Source organism: Pinus tabuliformis, chromosome X (assembly GCF_031772625.1).
Source record: "Pinus tabuliformis cultivar Carrire ecotype Pingquan chromosome X, CPIR1, whole genome shotgun sequence".
NCBI classification, from domain to species: domain Eukaryota; kingdom Viridiplantae; phylum Streptophyta; class Pinopsida; order Pinales; family Pinaceae; genus Pinus; species Pinus tabuliformis.
This window is the reverse complement of record NC_142308.1, coordinates 283,474,245-283,496,704: the sequence shown is the minus strand read 5'-3', so window position 1 is coordinate 283,496,704 and position 22,460 is coordinate 283,474,245. Positions and strand designations below refer to the sequence as shown.

The window sequence follows — 22,460 nt, the reverse complement described above, 5'->3', positions numbered from 1 at the left end:
CCTAGGCATGTGTATGATTAGGATTTGATGGATTATATGAGGTTAGGGTTGGAGAGAAAACCTTGGCAACGTACGAAACTCTAGCATGGTCTATAAGCACTTGATGAAAATTCGATGAAGTCCTAGATGGGATAATCCCTAACAGATCTGGTTGGATACTTGAAGACAACATTGGTATATGGACCTTGGACATTGATGGCTCCTAAATATTGGTTCAAGCGGGAGAGGGTCACCTCTCATTGAAGATAATTATTTCTTGACTTATGATGCTTCTCACTTGTTAGACTTATGGATCTAATGATTATGTCCATTACTTACTGCATATGTATTTGAGTATATGGATCTTTCTAACCTCCTTGATGAGATGAGATGTGTAGATCCTTCTTGAGGATCATTTGGAGATGGAGATATGGAAACAAATAAAGAGGTACTTGATGAAAAGATGAAAAGATGGTATGTTGAGTTTCTACTATTGGCTCGGTAAGCCCTAAGGTATGATGAGAATTCCTTTTTCTTTAATGGCTCATACATGCATATGAAAGTTACTTAGATCTATGTTTCCTATGATGAAAAGATGCACCTGGTGTTGAACATTTTTTATCTTATTGAATTTTATGAGGTTATTGATACATTAATACACTTGATGTTTGGCTAACATCTATGATCTATATGTTGGATATCTTGATCCTATAAAGAATCCTAGCACCTTGGCTCTAGAAAATGATACTCTTGATACTAATGGATTTCATATACAAGGATAGTTCATTGAATTCTATACATGAGTTTTTTGTTAATGCTTGTAATAAACATGATAAAATCATATTGAAAGAGAAATTGACACTCTTTTTGTTTTGATAAAGCTTCATTGAATGACCTAATCTAAGCTCATTGGTCATGAGGTGCATGGTAACCTTGATGTGAGAGATATAAGTGTAAGATTGATATTCTAGATCTCTTGCTACCTGGTCTTGATGGCATGGAGTGACTTGATAGAAAATGATAGTGTGTTCATAATCTTTGAGATATGATGTTGCATCTATCTATTGATTTGAGATTGATGTCATAATGTTGATAGCCATGATAGATATATGTTTATGATATCACATATCTACTACCCCATGACTATAGTAGAGACAAGATGATGACATGAACGAAGATGAATGATGTCAATCCCTAGTTAGGGGGAGAATCTCTTCTTAAGATTCTTAACCTTATTACTAATTACATTATGTGTCGTTGAAGTCTGATTTATGTGCATATGACAGTATTGATCTGCAACAGAGTTTTAGATCTGAAGCCCATACATAATTTAGGGCTTTTTCTTGAATCACAGTAGAAGATCTAGGAGACTTCATCCCTAGTCACATGCATGCTAAGGCCTAGACAACGTCGAGGTAGCTAAAATCACTCCAATGATAACCTGAAGATAGAGACCATAGGTTTGATTATTGTTGACCGTCATCTGCAGCTTTTTGAAGTTGTATGAACTCTGAATCATGAAGTCACTGACATAGTCTATCATTATTAACTAACTTTTGAAGTTGTTGGGTTAAATTGTTAATCATATAATGGAGTATTGTGCATGAAATCATATGGTCACCTCGAAGATATCAAGACCACAGATGTATTGTAGATAACAACAATATATGCTAACAAGAAAAGTCTTAATGTTTGCCATAACGTGAACATGGAGACTGAACTTGTGTTTGCAGGTGACTCAGACATACATATAGATATGTCACTATGTTTGTGCTAGAAGACTTTGTCGTGATTTAGCATTACTCGTATATATGAAAAGTGTTTTTTCATGATGTGTGACAATAACTTTGAATTGACGATTGAGATGTGTTTTGACTATAGATCTCTCTATGATAGAAATTTGGAATTGGCCTGATGACTAGTGATCTGATCTGACGATTGTTGATTTTCCCTAATATCGATACTATGAGGGAATGATGACTTACGTGGGTATTTGGATATTGGTCTCCTTATTCTTACCACGATGGTTGGAATAATGATAGTTTTGATTTGGCATGAAAAATTTAAACTGCATGACTCATCCTTGATGTATGCATTTGCATCTGGTGATAGGATGACATATATTATGCTTATGAGAATGACTTGATAAAGTTCAGATTGATAATGCATGACTTGTTGGCATGATGAAGTCATGATTTGATATGAGCTCTACATGTCCCCTGGTTGAAAGTATTAATACTATGATAATGATCACTTTGACAATGGTCATGATATGGATTCTAAACTCTAATGAGTTGACTTTGTTGTTGATAGTACAACATTGAGTTATGATTATGTTGTCTTAGCAAGGAATTATGTTTAGAGAATTACAATCTAGATATGTCTAGATTTGACAGTTATCTGATGAAGTCAAGATGATGAGATCCAAGGTATGACTTTGATATTGATTATGATTTTTCTTTTATATCCTGATGATCTAGTTATGACAAGTGATGATCCTTTGATGATCTAAATCAGAGGTAGATGGCTTATGAGCCCCAAAATTATGTATCATGGCATGATGAATCGATTTCTCGAATATTGGAAAGGAATTCCATGTTACAAAGTTATTGGAACATGTTTTTGGATAATGAAAATGAAAATCCTTGGATACTCTGATTTAAAGTTCAAAATGCTGTCAAACTTGAGATGGCATCAGATGGTTGAAGCATTGATGTTCTATTTTGAACATCCATTTGTATATGTATGATGTGCATAGAGTTCATGAGTGAGTTACTTCTCTCGCATAGAGTTGCCACTGAATATGCTTTGAAATACCTGCATGAGGTGTTCTATTTTGAGAACGTGATATCTCTCCTATGATATGTATATGCTAAGATATATTGTTGATATTTGAGATTATTGTTGATAAGCACATTGGGATGCTACTTTATTATAAGATCTACCATGATATCTTGGATGACAGGTCACTAACATGACCGAGGTTAATCATTATGTTGCTAGCATGACTAGCTATGAGTAGGATACAAAACCTCCTTAGAGATCTATCTCAGCATGGTTTAGATAAGCCATGGATACATTGTGATGATCTGATTGGCAGTAGCTCCCATGTTTATAGTTGGGACCAAGATTCTCTTATATATTGAGACAGTGGAATTGAATGAAACAAGCTTAGGTTTGTGGTTGGCACTGCCTTGAGAGGGAGGACGATTATGGTATCCTCTTGTGATTCATATGAGTATATATGATCTCACGTGATATTTTATTTGATGTTCTGCATGAACAGGAAACAACTACTATTGAGACAAGGAGATTATAGATATTTTCTCAAAGGCATCTTGGTTTTTAGAGAGCATCCCCTCCAGATGAGGGGAACCGCTAATCGAGGACACTGAGCCAACTCTTCCTACCATGTTTGAGATCCCAAGGTGAGGAATAGAGATGGAGGGATCTTGGGGTTGATGGAACTCTAGACAATAGGGTGCTACCCTAGCTATATAGGAAGTTACCCCTATCTGTTACCCATAGGGTTGGAGATGTAGCTGACCCTATCTTGGTTTTTGCAGAGTATACCCTAGTTCGAATCATACCCACAAGCAGGGCTTGCTGGGAATATTACTCCTCGTTTGTCTAATGAATTGAGGGTGTGCTTGAGGGTGCATAAACCAAGGCAATTATGATGTAGTTGTTCTACCACATGACTATTCTGGGTCATCGATGGGAAGATCAATAGGCAAGATGATAGGTTGATATGATCCGATATGATTATGGGTTGAGGACAAATGTCCCTATTGAAATTCCAGGTTGAGGGTGTACACCCCTATGTGATCCAAACTCGAGGCTTTACTCCACTCTATGTTGAGTTATCCTATGAGCGGAATTTATTGCTCCCTAATGTGATTCGAGGTTGAGATTTTCTCCCTAATGATATTCTCTTCGATGAAAACATTCCAGATAGCAGATAGTCAATAGACATTTCTGATAGTAGCCTGATGGATAGAGGGTGGTATCTTGAGCCCCCCTCCGTAACAAATTATTCGTCTTCTAGATCCGAGAATGTTCAACATACGAGCACGAAGAATCAAGAGATAAGCAGGAATACACAAGGGATCGATCGAGATGTACAATGATGATTTGTGATGATGAGACAATTGATATGGACATGAAACGATGAATACATGACAAAGATGATCCATGATGATACCTGATTCCAGGATGGAATATTGATCGACAGACGTTACTGGAAGGTGGAATTCTCCCTAGTTGAGAGGGAGTATTAATTTTTACAACTGCAGTAAAATTCCACCTTAGAAAACTCATATTATCGAGATAATTATTACATTAGATTCCTCTTCTTTAGAGGACCAAAATCGACCTAAATATCACCCAATTTGTTTTTGTGGAAATTGAGTTATGAATTATTTTATTCACACATGTATTATGGAATAGGTCCGCCCTAACCACATGAGTCACTACTTGAGTCAATCTTAACCCCAAGTGACCCCTCAAGAAATCCAATAAATAGAAGAGACCTCAAGATCATTTGGACACATATTCTCTTCTCTTTTTTCTTGGTTCACATAGGTTCGACAAAAGGAGTTTGCTTAAGGGTTCAAAATCATAGTCGAAAGGTTCACTCTCGGTTAGGGTCTTCTGGATCTCAATCATTGGCACAGAATAGGGCATTCTGGTCCATGATCATTGGCATACAATCCTATGAGAGAGATTATAGACACCTAGATGGTGGCACAAAGGCTTATGGGAGCCACTATGCATTAAGAGGCATATCAGAACGTTCTCATCCCCTACTGCTTGCACCAGGTAACCATGGGAGCGACCCTGTCATATTGGTCACTCTCGCAACTCAGAAAGGGAGTTACTTTGGTTTTTTGGTTGCTCTCACAACTCTACTAGGGAGAGAATTTGGGTCTTTTGCAGTTTAGTGCCAAAATCACACTCATAGAGACCTCCTGGGAGTGATTCTGTAGTCACATCGACTCATATTAGTGAGAGCGACCTAGAAGTTCTAGTCGCTCACAGACAATGTTGTTGAGGGTGACCTAGTTCAAATCTAGGGTTTGACATCTTGGCTTCAGTTGACTTCGGTGATTAGGTAGATCTGGGTTTCTCTTTATTATTATACATATATGTAGATATCTAGATATGATTTGTTAGTTTCTGTTACAAATACTAAGAGGGGGTGAATCAGTATTCCTTAACAATTGGCACTTTTAAATATTTTCAAAACATTAGTTGATATTCAATTATTATTAATGTTTATGCAGTGATAATAGTAAATAATAGAACACAGTATGCACAATAATTTTAGGTGGAAAACCCCCTCCGAGTCAAAAACCACCAAAAAATTTTCTAATAAATTCTTTAATCTTCAGCCACAACTAAAATGAAAGAAAAAACTCTCTAGAATTCTAGAAAAGCATTCTTCTCCAGCTCCCACTGGAAGGACGCCCTAATGCGCTAGTTTCTTCAGTAATAAACTAAATGGATGCCCCAACACCCTAGCGAGCCATAACTCGGCCTAGCACCACCCTGCCACCCTGAAGTGTTTACAAGCCTGAACGAGTAGGTGACTTCATACACCTTCCTAGCACCTCCCCGCCACCCGATAATGTCTAAAATAAGACAAGAATATGGATTTCAAAACCAGGCACAACAACCCACGATACAATAAGATGTATAATGATTTTTGTGTACTTTACCAAATACTAATTCACTCTATGACCTGCAACCCAACCATGACATCATCCCAATAGTGACTCCTATACCTCCCAAAACTGCCTCTTCAACACTACGAAGATTGACTCTATTATGTTTATGACTCTTCCAATGACGACACTTTTACAACTTTACAACAATGACTCTTGGTCTTGACACTTCTTCACAATATACATATGGTTGTCATGTCTTCAAAGGATGTCCTGCTACAATGCTGCATTTCATTTCATACTTCCACTCTGGAATTCATGCTTGAATTTGTACTTGCATATTCTTCTACCTGCATGCAAAATTTTCCGAGTGAAATCAATACCGAAACAAAACAAAATACCCTTCAACTTAGCTCTACCTGCAAAACACATGTAAGTGCATAATAATGAATAAATACAAATAAAAATTACAATGCATACCTGAAGCATGCCTTTCACTTTTGTTGTTGACTTGTTGCAGCAGTACATAAAGACTCCCACTCTTGATATAGGCCTGGACTCTATGCAAGACTATATCCAAAACTAACCTAAATATATATACAATAAAAATTGATGACAGACCCTAGACTTATGATGGACCAAGTTCTAAGTAAAACAACAAAGACCATTCTATCAATTATGACAAGACAAGTAACATGAAAATACAACATCATATAGATTTAGCAAACTTGGTCTAGCATCAAGAATATGTAGAATCGAATGTGTAGTATCAAGAATAGGACATTCCAAATGTGGTATCAAAACTAAATGTGACATAGAGAGACATAGAGATATAACCGAGACCCTGTATGTACTTACGTTCTCCTACAAAAGCATATGTCAGAGATGATAGTCATATTTCAAATGTAAACTCTAACCATACATACCTTGTTGTAGGATACTTACCCTTGACTATTGGTGTGTGGTCCTTACTGCAGTGATCCTTGGATGAATGGTTTTTTTGTCCTTCTAAGAGCTCTATTGAATCTGTTGTATCTATGTAAGTTCGTATCTCCAGGCTCTAAAATTGCATCCTATGGTAGCGCTCTGAGTACTATTTCCAGCCCATCAGGTTTGATAAAGATTGGATTCTTCAAGAAAGCATTATACCCAATCTCCCACGATGACCTGATTGTAGACTGGTTCAGTAGAGTGAAATTGTACAAAATTCCAGGCATCATTGTTGCGATCGTCAACTCTGAAAATGCTACTAAAAAAACTACAGTCCGTCTTCTTTCTATCACTATTTATAAATTTTTAATCCAATTCCCAGAGAGAAAGTTATGACAATTTTCCCAACATCACCTGTTTGACATGGAATTCGGGATGTTGCAAAAACCATAACTTGCTCATATCATATCTCTGAAAATTTAGCAAACCAAGATCTTAAATGCGGTCACAAGTATTGAAATATGGCAACAAGAATATTCCAATTTAATTTGTCCTGGAATTAAATTGTGAATTAAAATCAAATTTAGTCTTAATAGCTACTTGGAAATAATTAATTAATTTGTTTCAAATTAATTAGTTGGAGAAATTCAAGTTAGAAGTCTTTCTGAAGTCATGCAAGAGTTATCCCTTAAATTAAGGAGATAAGATTGAGTTATATTTGAGTTGTAATTAGTTAACTCGGTTTACTGAGTTAAGTCCAGTTAAATTAGTTCCAAACTATTTGAGGAACTAATAAAGAGATAATAGTTATTTGATGCATGCATGCACTCAACTAGTGCTACTCTAGCTAACTGAAGATTCCCTCCTCAGAAACTCATGCATGTCTATTCTAAGAAAGACCCAATTGAGATTAATGTCAAGGATAGTTTACTATCAGTTGCATGTGTTTTATTATAAAGAAAACTCATGCATGCAGTGAAGGAATAATTCCTTGAGGATTGCGCAGTTCTGACAGTGTGTGAGAGAGGTTTTCAACTTGGTGAGGTGAAGATCATCCACAAGGGATATTGCAAGGAAATAGGAGCTTGGAGGGCAAAGAGGAAGGTTGGAGAGCAACCAATATTTCCTGTGAGGATTGTATTGAGAAATGGCTAGCTGTGAGAGCTAAGGCTTTCTATAATTCCTATGTATTTCCACCTGTATGATAATACAATAGTGTGGGGTTTCTAGCTGAGGCTTTCCCCAAAGTATTTTCATGTGTATTGTGTGATTGATTCTTCTTATTCTAGTTATATTGTTCAACTTGATCTTTAAGCTTCTACAAATTGATAGTAGAAGTAGGCTATAGTATTCTGCCTTGATTTATATTGCATTATCGGGTTAACCTACACAGATTTTCTACATGGTATCAGAGCGATATTTGTAGAGAATTTCTACATGGTATCGAAGTTGTGAACAATATACTAAGAAAAGAAGTTGAAGTTTGAATTTCGGGTTTGTAGGTGCAAATCGAAATCATATCATACTTCAAGGTTGGCCAATGGCGTTCTATGGCTTGAGACTCGAGTATGCCTTGGAAGGTAGCTCGAATTACATACCATGGAAAGATAGAATGGAGGCTATATTAGAAGACAATTCCTTGAAGGAATTCATTGATCAAGAAATCCCAAAGCCATCTTCAACTAATGCACAAGATTTGGCTGAGTAGAAGAAGTGTGTGGCGAAGGTGAGACGGATCATCCTTGAGGGAGTTTGAGACCATATTGTCTCGAGTCTCCATGGGAAGGATACTACATTTTCAATGTGGAAGACAATGAAGGACCTCTACTAGAATAGTAGCGACCAGAGGAAATTGGCACTCAAGGATAAGCTTCGAAGAATCAAGATGGAGAAGGGCGATATTATTTCCACATATCTAAACAAGCTCACCACATGCAGAGATGAGCTTGGCAATGTGGGAATAACTACTGCTGATGATGATATGGTGATGCTCGCTCTCCTTGGCCTTCTGAAGAGTTGGAATAGCTACTAGGACTCTATGAATGGAAGGGAAAAACTATCGAATTGGGAACGACTGTGGTTGGATCTTATTCATAAGGAGATCAGGAGGAGCATAGGAGATGGTTCTTCATCCAAGAATGATAAAGAAGAAAAGTTGGCCTTAGCTAGTAAGGTAAGGAAATGGAACGAGAAGGCTTCCCATTTCAAATCGAATTTTTCTCATGGCGGGAAGAAGGGTGACAAGTCTAAAGTAAGATGCTTTAATAATCACAATATGGGACATTATGCGACTAATTGTCCATCGAAGAAGTACAAGAAGTGATCCTCGGAAGGATTGGAAGGTGAGGCATTAGCCTCTCAGTTCAAAATGGAATTTACTCTCATCGCATGCATGGTGTCATTGACGATGGGTTGTGTCTGGTATCTTGACAATGGAGCCTCATTCCACATGACTGGTGATAAAATTTATTTAGTGCCTTGGAGGAGAAAGACCTCAAGATGCACATAGAGATGGGTGACGACAGAAGGTATAGTGTTTCAAGAGTGGGCATGATTGCTTTTTAGAGGGGGCATGGAGCTCCTCTCACCTTAACAGATGTGAAGTATGTGCGTGGACTGAAGAAGAACTTGGTATCGGTTGCGATGTTGGAGGACAAAGGCTATAATGTTGTCTTCAGTAAAGGAAAGGCGTTCCTAAGACACATAGCCATGGGTCAAACCAAGAGCATATGGATTCAGGTAAAGAATCCTTATAAACTACAGGTAGATGATTGTGCAGCATTGAGTATGAAAGTAGAATTGGTGTAAAGCCAAGACATTGGCGAGTTGTGGCACAGGCGGTTGGGCCATTTGCAGCATGGGGCTTTGAAGATAATGCAACAGACACCTACATGAATTCCCAAAGGTAAAATTTAGGAAGTTGACACATGCAAAGGTCGTACCTTGGGAAAGTACACCAAGTCTTCCTTTCGTGATCGAGACAGTTGAGAAAAGGCTATCTTAGAGCAAGTTCATACTGATTTGTGTGGACCATTCTCGATGGCATCCACAACAAAGAAAAGGTATTATTTGATTTTCGTTGATGATTATTCTCGTAAATGTTGGATTTATTTCATGCAGAATAAGGACCAAACCTTCACAATGTTTTGTGAGTTCAAAGCTTTGGTCGAGAAAGAGTCAGGGAAGAAGATCAAGGCCTTGAGAAGCGAAAATGGTGGAGAATATATATCTTAAGATTTTAAGCACTTCTGTGTAGTGGAATTAATTAAACGAGAGTTGACTGCACCTCATAACAAACAACAGAATAGGGTGATCGAGAGGAAGAACATAACTATTGTAGGGGCAGCACGGGCAATGCAACATGGCCAAGGCCTACCACTTCACTTGTGGGCTGAGGCATGCAACACAACGGTCTATTTCCAGAATAGAAGCCTGCATAGCATACTTGGGATGAAGAGACCAGAGGAAGCTTTCTCTTGTAAGAGACCAGATGTGGGTCACTTCAGGATCTTTGGCTCATTGATATTTTTCCATGTGACAAAGAATGCACGAAAGAAGCTTGAGCTGACAGTAGAGTTGGGGATACTTGTGTGGTACACTGATACACCTCACAACTATTGGGTGTACTTTCCTACCAGTCGAAGGACAATGGTTCACAGTGATCTCAAGTTTGATGAGCAAAAGGCCATGCGAGTTTCTCCTGAGAGGGAGCTCCAACTACACGTTATGGAGGAACTGTTGGTTCCTAAGAAGGAGGGCCTCAAACTGATATAGAGCAGCCACATGCAAAGGTTCCAAGAGTGGAGACATCCACTCAAGCAGAGTCTTCCAGAGATGGATGGAAGCGTAGAAGAGAAGCTGACAGATTGTTGAAGGATGCGAGAGAGAATGTGGGAGCACCATTTTCTCAGCGCAGACAGAGGAGGTCACCTGAGAGGTACACTGGATACATGGCCCTTTCTAGGGAATGTGTTGAGGCCGAGCCATCTTCCTTTGAGGAAGCTATGTAGCAGCCGATTTGGGTTGATGTTATGGTGGAGGAGTATGACTCCATAGTTTGTAACAGTGTTTGGGATGTGGTTCCGAGAATGGAGAACAAGTAAGTTGTGAGTTCCTGTTATATTTACAAGGTAAAGCAAGCTATTGATGATAGTGTGGAGAAGCATAAGGAAAGATTTGTTGCCCATGGCTTTTCACAGATCGAGGAGGATCATGTTGCTGCAGTGTATATTTCGACAGAGGAGAAAGATGTTGACATATTGACAAAGGCATTGTCAAAGTGTAAATGAGAGTTCCATAGAGATAGGATCGGGGTGGCTGATAATCCCTTTCTTGTTGAGAGGGAGTGTTGAAATATGGCAACAAGAATATTCCAATTTAATTTTTCCTTGAATTAAATTGTGAATTAAAATCGAATTTAGACTTAACAGCTAATTGGAAATAATTTATTAATTTGTTTCAAATTAATTAGTTGGAAAAATTCAAGTTAGAAGTCTTTCTGAAGTCATGTAAGAGCTATCCCTTAAATTAATGTGATAAGATTGAGTTATATTTGAGTTGTAATTAGTTAACTCACCTTACTGAGTTAAGTCCAGTTAAATTAGTTCCAAACTGTTTGAGGAACTAATAGAGAGGTAAAAGTCAGTTAATGCATGCATGCACTCAACTAGTGCTATTCCAGTTAACTGAAGATTCCCTCATCAGAAACTCATGCATGTCTATTTTGAGAAAGACCCAGTCGAGATTAAATTCAAGGATAGTGTACTATCAACTTCATCTCTTTTATTATAAAGAAAACTCATGCATGCAGTCAAGGAATCATTCCTTGAGGATTGCCTAGTTCTGACAGTGTGTGACAGAGGTTTTCCACTTGGTGAGGTGAAGATCATCCACAAGGAACAACGCAAGGAAATAGGAGCTTGGAGGGCAGAGAGGAATACTGGAGAGCAGCCAATATTCCCTGTGAGCATCTATGAGGATTGTACTGAGAGTTGGCTAGCTATGAGAGCTAAGGCTTTGTATAATTCCTATGTATTTCCACCTGTATGATAACACAATAGTGTGGGGTTTTCAGTTGAGGCTTTCCCCAAAGTATTTTCATGTGTATTGTGTGATTGGTTCTTCTTCTTCTAGTTATATTGTTTAGCTCGATCTTTAAGCTTCTGCAAATTGATAGTAGAAGTAGGTTATAGTATTCTGTTTTGATTTATATTGCGTTATCGTGTTAGCGTACATAGATTTTCTACATGGTATCAGAGCGATATTTGTAGATTTGTAGAGAATTTCTACAATAAGGATCATCAATATTTTAGCTAAAATGGGTTTTAATTTCCTCCTCTGAAGCTTTGCAGAAACAAAGTTATAGTGAAAATTCCACAATGACCTATTTGAAGCCACATAATCCCTACTAGAGGAGGGTATGATGGTCATTATTTATATGAATGTATTGAGTTGAGAGGCTCCTCAGCAAGTGAACGTTGGAGGGATTTAGGAGATTTTATTATTATTATTAATTATTGACTATTCAATGACCACAACCAATTATGAGTTCCATGCCACAACCCCATAGGGTTTTAGCCCACTAATTGGGGTTACTAACTTTAAACATGAATATCTCCAAAACTGTGAAGAATTACTTGGTGTGCCATATATCAACGAAAACATCTCGACACGTATAATCCATATAGAAGATCCTTGACTTAGAATAGCATAATTTTTCAAGTCAAAATACCCATGCAAAATCGGGGTAGCCCCTGGGGCTCCTTGGGTTGGCACCAATGACAACCAGTGATCAACAATCTCCCCCTTTGGCATTGATGGCAACATAGTTACTCCCCTTGTGATCATGACATCTCTTCTTACTTCCCTCTCTCCCCCTTTGTCATCAATGGCAAACGGAAACTCCCTATGACAAACAACCATCCTGCAAAACTGTACACACCTCGACTCCCCTTTCTACTCTAGTAGATAAGAGAAAAATTCTAATGAAAACTTGGGAGAATCACAAGCTTTTCGCAAAGATAATCAAATGCTTCATGAGGTAATGGTTTGGTAAAGATGTTAGAAATTTGTTCCTTTGTGCCAACATATTCAAGCTTGATATGCTTTTTAGTGACCTGCTCTCTAACGAAATGATATATAATCAGAATGTGCTTCATTTTGGAATGCATCACAGGATTCTTGGAGATACTGATGGCGTTTACGTTATCGCAAAATATGGGAATAGACTCATTGAAGTTGACTTGAAGATTTTGCAGAGTTTGCTTCATCCAAATAACTTGAGTACAACAAGTTGTTGTCGTGACATATTCTTCTTCTCTTGTTCATAACAAGATTGAAGACTTCTTTTTACTTAACCATGAAACAAGACAACTACCTAGATATAATGTTGCTCCACCGGTACTATTACGATCATCAATGGTTCTTGCCTAATCTTCATCTATATAAGATTGGATGACCAGATCATTTCCTTTCGGATACCATAGACCATATTCAGCTGTGCGCTTAAGATACCGAAGAATTATTTTGACGATAATAGTATGAGATACTTTTTGTGTTTCTTGGAATCTTTCTACTTGTCTAGTTTCCTACATCACATCATGTCGGGAGGCTCCCACGTATAAGAGACTAGAAATCATGGTTCTATACAACCATTGGTCCACATCCTTTGACAAATTTTCTAAGATTAACTCATGGGGCTAAGGACTCGCTTGTAATCTTCCATCTGGAATTTCCTGAACATTTCTTTGATGTACTTGGTTTGAGATAGGAATATTCTTTTATCTTGCTAAGAAATCTAAAGAACTAAAAATTATGTCAGTTCACCAATCATAGACATTTCAAACTAACTTTTCATTTTTGTGGCAAAGTATTTACTTAATATGTCATCACTTCTTCCAAAGATTATATCATCCACATATACTTTCATAATCGTTAGGTTATCTCGATCCAATATCACATAAATATTGTTGTCAACACTTCCTTTCTGGAATCCCTGTTGATGTAGATATCGATCAAGACGAGCATACCAAGCCCTAGGAGCTTGCTTGAGACCATATAGAGCCTTCTTTAATCTATAGACGTAGTCTTCTTTTTCAGAGAGCAAAAAACCTTCGAGTAGTTCAATGTAAACGTCTCCCTCCAATTCACCATTTAAAAAAGCTAACTTACCATCCATTTGGTAGAACTTGATTTTTCTCGAGAAAGAATAAGCGAGAAACATCCTAATAGCTTCCATTCTGGCAACAGGAGCAAAGTTTTCTTCAAAATTGATTCCTTCAACCTGTGCATATCCCTTGCAGACCAATCTTGCCTTGTTCCTGGTAACTTGTAATCCTTCAATTGTTTTACTCCACCTGAACCTGTAATGAAACTGCCATCTTGTTCAAACTACCTTCTTGTCAATCGTATACTTGTGCAATATATTGTTGCATAGACTCCTCCTCTACAAACATTAAGGATTCAACAAGCTAGAGTGTCCAAAATAGTGAGTCACCTAACGAGCCATCTTGACTTGAGTCATTATCTCAAGTGAGTGCTAATTCATCATGACCTTTTTCTTTTACAAATCCTAAAAGCATAATTGTTGAAACCTTATTATCTTCTTTGTCTTCCTGTACCCGTTTCCTTCTCCAGGCCTTCTTATTCCTGCAATCTTGATTCATGTGCCCGTAGTTATGACACTTGAAGCATTCAATGTTGTCCATAGGTGATTCCATCTGATATCTGAAACCACGAGCGCTATGTCCATAGTTATAGAATTTGAAACATTCAATGTTTGGCCCATCTATCACGTATTCTCTTCTAACAAAATCATCATGGAACTTGTCTCATGATTCTGCAAACTTGCTTCTAGGGTTTTGCAAACAATTATTGAAACTTTCGAAAGCTTTACAATCCCTAGCCATATGTCCATAGCTATCACATAAAAGGCAATAACCATTAAATAAATGTCCATACCTGAATGGTTCATTCAAATGCGATGGTCCTTGATAGTTGTATATGTCAATAAATTTATAATCCTTAGCCATATGTCCATAGTCAGCGCATGAAAAACAATAACCATTAAATAAACTAACATACCTAGAATGTTTTTCATTCTTATTTGGAGGCGATGTTGTAGGTTGTTGTGGTCCTTTTTTCTTGATTGCTTTGGTCTTGTTCTTTGGAGTTGCAACATTCTTCTTTGGATTTTCACATTGATCAACTTCCTTCATAGAATAATTCTGCGAAGATTGGAGCTTTTACCTTCATGAACTGGAGCTTTACCATCTTTAATTGCCTTGATTTTTGCTTCTTCATCTGTGTTATCTTGTAAGTGTTGTTTTTTTTATCCCTTAAGTTTGTTCTGCTAATCATGGGTTGCATCAAGTTATTCTTTATTTTGAGCAAGATCTTCTTGAAACCATATTTTCAAGATCTTCATTATTTTTTCTTCCTCCTCAACATGTAGCTTGAGAAGAGTGGTCTTCTCTACTTCTCTGTTGAGAACCTGTATCTATTCCTTCTGCTTCTAATTTTCAATCTCGATCCTGCTTATTTCTACTGGACATGTTTCTAATTCCTTTTTCTTTTGGTCAACAACAGATATGTATCTTTGATCAGATTCCTTCCTTTCAATTTCTGTTTCTTGCATCTATTATGTGATCCTGCTAATCTCTGCAGATGTTGTGTTGAGTTCTTGTTGCTTCTGTTGGACTTATCTCTTGGGGTCTCGTGTTGTTGTATTCTTGATTTCTTCCAATTAAGTTCTAAGACTAGTAATCATCTTCTAAGATTCTTCATTTTCTTTGATAAGTTCTTTTGTTGTCTTCAATTCTGCTTCCAAAAGTCTTGTCTTTTCCTTTTGACTTTTGATTTCCTTTATGACCTTGATCACTTGATTTTGAAACTCTGTTTTACTCATTTCTCCCATTTCTTAATCATAATCAGAAGGATTTGAAATTTCAATAACATCTTCACTTGATTCCTTTGTTGAATAGAGATTATGAGGCTTTTCCCAAAGAGATTTAGCTATTGAATATTGACCAACTTTTGTTTTCACAGAATTTGGCAAAACATTCAAACTTACATTCATGGCCTTTGAATTGTACCTTTTAGCTCTGTCGGTAGATGTGTCTCTAGAAACAATTGATTCCCATACTCCATGTGCCTGCAAATGTATTTCCATCCTGGATTCCCATATCTAGTATTTATCTGCATCAAAATCAGGGGTTGGTACATAATACTCACTTTCTTCAGATTTTTTTGTACCTGTACCTTTCTTTCAAATCCTTGTAACTTACTTCTTTGACTTTCCCATCTCTATGCTCTTAAAAATGACTTCCAACTGTTAAGTTGTTACTGAAGGAACCAAGCTCTGATACCAATTGTTGGAAATACTGAGAGTGGGGTGAATCAATATTCCTTAGTAATTAACACTTTTAAATATTTTCAAAGCATTAGTTAATATTCAATTATTATTAATGTTTATGGAGTGATAACAGTAAATAAAAGAACATAGTAGGCACAAGAATTTTGGTGGAAAACCCTCTCTGGGTGAAAAACCCTGGAACGCTTTTCTAATAAATTCTTTAATCTTCAACCCCAGCTGAAATGAAAGCAACAACTCTCTAGAATTTTAGAAAAGCATTCTTCTCGAGCTCCCACTAGAAGGATGCCCCAACACCATGGTTTCTTCAGTAATCAACTGAACGGAGGCCCCAAGACCCTAGCGAGCAACAACTCGCCCTAGTATCACCCTACCACCCTGGAGTGTTCATAGGTCCCAACCTATAGGTGACTTTATACACCTTCCTAGCACCTTCCTGCCACCCTATAATGACTGCAATAAGACAAAACTGTGGATTCCCAAACCAGGGACAATTATCCATGATACAATAAGATGTACAATGATTTTCGTGTACTTGACCAAATACCCAATCACTCTATGACCTGTAATCCAACCATGACATCATCCCAATAGTGACTCCTATACCTCCCAACACTACCTCTTCGATTCTAGGAAGATTGATTCTTTTAGAATAATGACTCTTCCAATGATGACACATTTACAAATTACTTTTTACAACTTTACAATCGTGACTCGTAGCCTTGACCCTTCTTCACAATATACGGATGGTTGTTATGTCTTCAAAGGATGTCCCACTGCAAAGATTTCTTTGATTTGATACTTTTTCTCTTCAATTCTTGGTTGAAGTTTTACTTGAATCTTCTTCTACTTGCATGCAAAATTTTCCCAGCAAAACTAATCCCAAAACAAAACAAAATACCCTTCAACTTACCTCTTCCTGCAAAACACAAGTAAGTGCATAATAATGAATAAATACAAATTAAAATTACAATGCATATTTGAAGCGTGTTTGTCACTTTTTTTGTTTACTTGTTGTAGCAGTAGACAAAGACTCCCACTCTTGATATAGGTCTGGACTCTATGCAAGACTATATCCGAAATTTACCTAAAGAAATATACAATAAAAACTAATGACAATGCCTAAACTTGTGATGGAACAAGTTCTAAGTACAACAGTAGAGACCATTCTATCTATTATGACAAGACACGTAACATGAAATTACAACATCATATAGATTTAGAAGACCCGGTGTAGCATCAAGAATATGTAGCATCAAATATGTAGTATCAAGAATAGGACATTCAAAATGTGGTATGAAAACTAACTATGACATATAAAGACATAGAGATATAACCGAGACCCCGTATGTACTTACGTTGTCTTGCAAAAACATATGTCAGAGATAATACTCATATTTCAAATGTAAACACTAATCATACATACCATGTTGTAGGAGACTTATACTTGATTGTTGATGTGTGGTCCTTACTGCAATGATCCTTGAATGAATTCTTTTTCTTGCATTATAGGAGCACGATACTGAATCTGTTGTATCTATGTAATTTGGGATCTCCAAGGTCTGAAATTTCAACTTGTGGTAGCCCTCTGAGTCCTATTTCCAACCCCATAGGACTAATCAAACTTGGATTCTTCAAGAAAGAGTTGTGCCCAATCTCCCACGATGGCCTAATTTTAGATTGCTCCAATAGAGAAAACTTGTACGAAGTGCCACATGTCACTTTTGCGACATTCGGCCCCTAAAACATTATTCAACAAACTACAGCCCATTGTATTTTTGTGACTATTTACGAAATTTGAATCCAATGCTCAGAGAGAAATCTATGATGATTTTCCCAATGTCACCTGTTTGACCTGGAATTCGGGAGCCTGCAAAAACCCTAACTTCCTCAGATCATATCTCTAAAAATATAGCGAACCAATATCTTAAATTTGGTCATGCAGTTCATCACGATTTCAGCTCAAATGGGTTGTAATTCAAGCTTCTGAAGCTTCACAGAAAAATGTTATAGCGAAAATTCCACGATGACCTGTTTGAAGCCACAAAATCCCTACTAGAGGAGGATATGAGGGCCATTAATTATATGAATGTCTTGAGTGGAGAGAGTCCTCAAAAAGTGAACGTTGGAGGGATTTTAGGAGAATTTTTTTATTTATTAATTATTGACTATTCAATGACCGCAACTAATTATCAGTGCAATGCCACAGCCCCATAGGGTTTTAGCCCACTAACTGGGGTTACTAACTTCAAACATGAATATCTCCCAAACCGTGAAGAATTACTTGGCGTGCCATATATCAATGAAAACATCTCAACACATAAAATCCATATAGAAGATCCTTGACTTAGAATAGAGTAAGTTTTAAAGTCAAAATACCCATGGAAGATCGGGGTATCCCCTGGGGCTGCTTGGGTTGGCATCAATGACAGCCAGTGATACACAATTTCCGTTGAAAACATATGTATTGGGCTCGTTGTAAGTAACAACATAACTCAACAATGTTTGACATAGTGACAACACTATACAATAGTTGACATTAGTTTGTGGAAACACATTATAGCCATCAGTATGAGGGTTCTAATTCCTAGCATGATTAGATACAGTTTCATAGATATCATTATTTTTTTGCTGCATAGATAAAGTGATCGATCATTTTACTCTATATTTCTTCATCATTTGATGACGATCTAAGAGGAAGAAGATTTGCAAGGGTTTTTCCCTCATCTCGGACTAATCCTGGTGTCTCTCTGTGTGTGCATGCTTTCTTCTACTATTCCTTTTATATTCTGTTGCATTGATGATGATGGTGATCTTGTTTCTTTCTATGTAATTGCATATGATGATGTATAATGGCATAGATGTGAATAATGTAATGATGATATGGGGTGAACTTAATGTATTTATGATGAAATGCAACTATCATAGCAAAGAACAATGTCACCCTAAGAGAAATCAACAGATATAAAAGATCATCATTTTGTTGTATTTCCCTTGGATCGTCTTTACTGCAATTGTTCCTTTACCTCCATCATAGTTGTCATTACCTCTTTCTTTGTTACTTGTAGGGAAACTTCTTCATCGACCTCTGCCTTCTCTATATGCTTGTCCTCTTCGAGTGCATATAAAATCCTCATGGGAAATATTCTCTGCTTCATGACTTGCCTTAAAATATTGCTCAAAATATTTTTTAGCAGATTGATCCATCATTTTCTCATGAGATTGAAGAGATCCCATAAGCTCATTCACAAACAACCAAGTCAAATCTTTAGATTCTTTAATAACAACTAGAGCACCATCAAAGTTTGCAATAAGGCTTCTTAAAAAAATTCAACAATTTTTTTATATCTTAAATATTCTCCATAAGATCTTATTTGATTCACTATTCTCATAACTCTAGTGAAAAATTCTTGTATAAACTCAAAATTTTGGTTGCAAAGAGTTTCAAATTCTTTTTTGAGAGATTGCAGTTTAAAAGCTTTTACTTTATTTGTTCCTTGACATGCTTCTTATAGCACATCCCATGCTTCCTTTAATTTTTTTGTTGTAATGTGTCTTGGAAAAATTGAATCATACATTGCTTGTTGGATGAAAATTGAAACTTTTGAGTTTTTTTTTTTAATATTTTCTTAATTATTCTCTTTGGACTTGAGCCCAACCTGCAAGAGCTTAATCATCCACAAGCTCTCCATAACCATTTTCCACCAAATACCACAAATCCTATAGAAAACAATATCTTAATTTTAATGCTCCTAAAACCATAATTCACCACATTTAACCATTGTTTTATTAATAACAATATTGTTATTGGCAATTTGTTTAAACGGTAGTATTCCTTTAAAACAAGTTTCACAAGCAATTCACTGTTTTTATAAAATATGACTTTTATACCAAAATTAAGAAAATTATAAAAAAAAATAGACATAATTGAGAAACACACCTTACAAACATTGAAGTGAAAAACATATATAAATAAAAATAAAGAAAGAAAACAAAAAAAACAAACAGTTTCTTTCTTATTCTTACTGGTCCTCTCCATAAAACAATCAGGCAAATCAATATATATCTCTCAAGATTTTTACAACTATAGAATTGGTGTCACATTCTACTACCATGCCAATGGTCATTTCATTCTAATTTAAACTAATTAGCTTAAACTAGTTTTGAATTCCTACTAATAAGTAACTATACATAAATCAAAATTCACTCACAACTAACTCAATTATGCATTATTTTCAAGAGAAACGTCTTAGGTAATTCAATTCGAGTCCAATGCTACAGGAAGGGACTGAACATCTCATATGAAATTTATCATAAATTTTCTAAAAGAATGATTATCTTTACATATTATTGACTAAAAAGATCTTTGACTGTTTCAAGGCAATGGTTTATGCAGGAACACGCCAATAGTAACACTGTCGCTGCTTGTGTTTGCGTCCAATGCTACAGGAAGGGACTGAACATCTCAGATGAAATTTATCATAAATTTTCAAAAATAATGGTTATCTTTACATATCATTGACTAAAAAGATCTTTGACTGTTTCAAGGCAATGGTTTATGCAGGAACATGCCATTAGTAACACGGTTGCTGCTTGTGTTTGCGAAACCGTTTACTCTGTTACGCTACAGTAAAATATCGGCGCAACAACTAAATTGTGAGCATTTCAAAAGATAAATTCCCCCATAGAAAATTAAGACAAATCTCATAATACAAAACCCAGATGAAAAGTCTTGCATGTATGGGGGAAAAGACTCCGCTCATCGCAGGGTGTTTGATGGAACCTCTTCTGTAGGATGATCAGGTGCTGAAACAGATGAAGCGCGTGCAGTTGTGTTTTCATGTACATCGACCACATGTTCATGATCCATGACGGAGAAGCTTCTCCTGCAAAGCCTGCTGGCTCTGAAAGGAGTCGTTCCCATAGTCGAAGGGCTGCTTGTGAAATTTGCCGGAGAGAATGGACTGTTTCTCTGGCTAATTTCGGACACTCTTGTCTCGGGAGATGAAGCTGGACTCTCTTTCTGGTCAACATACACCATGAAAGATTTCATTGCCCTCTTCAATGTCTCCCCTGTTGATGGATCACCCACCTCACTATTCTTGTTATTTTTCACATTAGGCTCCCTCATATAATTCCAGAGAAGCAAGGAAAAAAATATAGTGAGAGCTACCAATGACACCGATCCAGTGATCAAGTAGAGACCCCAGAAACAGTTCATGCCCAAACTATTAGAACTTAGTGAATCTGTGCAGGCAGTGTTATTTAACCACTCGGTTTGAATCCTTTGCATTTCTTTGTCCTCTGAAAGAGACAGAACAGCTCTGGAAATATCAGAGACGAGGGGAGAGCCCTTGGGAAATACCTGTGCAAAAGTGTTGATCGTGAGAGACTAGCCCTATATAGCAGAAGTCATTTATGCATTGGAATTAAGACAAATTATTGAATATCTGAAGCAACTTACAAAGCCGAAACCCCCAGTCCTGTAGATAGGTCCAACCATTGTATATCCGCATTGTGAAGCAAGAAGAATGCGGATATAGGGAATCTCGTCGAAAATGGCAGCAAATGTGAGGTTTGAAAGAGCCTCTCTAGCTTCCTCTGCTGATGAATATGTTCCAAGACTTTTGTTTGCTATTTGCAACTGCTCTCGTAGGTATTCACCTACAAAAGAATCTTCCTGATACCCTACTCCTAATCCACTTGCGCGGAGAGATTCGACATCTTTAAAAGTAGGATTTAACTTTTGTACTGTGAGAATAGACGTCAAACTGGCCGTATAGCTTGATGTTAGAATCAGAACTACGAATAGCCAGATTACAAGCACCGATCGAGACAAACTGCTCACTAACTTCTCCCCTGCAGTACGGTATCATATAAAGAGAAAACATCATATCTAGCCATGTAAATGGTGACATTCTTCTTCTTTGTTTTGCAAACCAGAGAACAAAACAAAGCAATTCAAAAGGGAAGGAGAATCTCATACTGTGAGAGAAAACTAGCGTCGAGAAAGAAAACCTGCCGAATGGAAAAGAAGAAAAGTCAGCTTATTGAAGACTTTAAACGCCACGAACATAAATATAGCAGTGCGCAGATCATGCATATAAGTATTAAGAGTAAATTATGGTGGGTAGAATACCAGAGTAGAGTCACCACTTGGTCTCTGGGTTTTCCTCTGAACTCAGGATTTACCCTATGCTCGAATAGCCATATTACGCATCCTGTGAATATGAAAAATGCCCCTATTGTGCACCACATGCCTGTTGTAAAAGGCAGCATGAACGCCCAAGCTTTATATGCTTCGTCCACCTTGACAGGAACTACCATTACAAGACCTGATTCCGTGAATGGTTGCGTGAAATCGACATAATTACTTCGGTTAGAAAAAATTGTGATATCGCCCACAGCTGCATCAAATTTCTGTCAACCAATCTTGAAATCAATATCTACAGGAGCCGAATTTTTGGTAATCATAAGAATTAGAAATCTAATAATTCAACGGGCTAGAGAAGGTA

The 22,460-nt window shown here is 37.1% G+C and overlaps 1 protein-coding gene across 1 annotated transcript in view; it reads right to left on the bottom strand.

Moving 5' to 3' along the window:
• Window positions 1–20,704: 20,704 nt before the first annotated feature.
• The window catches only part of LOC149139504 (glutamate receptor 2.7-like), a 48,540-nt gene continuing 46,784 nt past the window's right edge, over window positions 20,705–22,460 (bottom strand). Inside the window, exons 4-7 of the mRNA XM_089450747.1 lie at window positions 22,085–22,365; window positions 21,932–21,963; window positions 21,410–21,804; window positions 20,705–21,310 (exon numbers count right to left, since the gene is read on the bottom strand). Of these exons, the coding sequence (XP_089306873.1) occupies window positions 20,705–21,310; window positions 21,410–21,804; window positions 21,932–21,963; window positions 22,085–22,365 (1,314 nt within the window). The remainder of the gene's footprint in view (window positions 21,311–21,409; window positions 21,805–21,931; window positions 21,964–22,084; window positions 22,366–22,460) is intronic.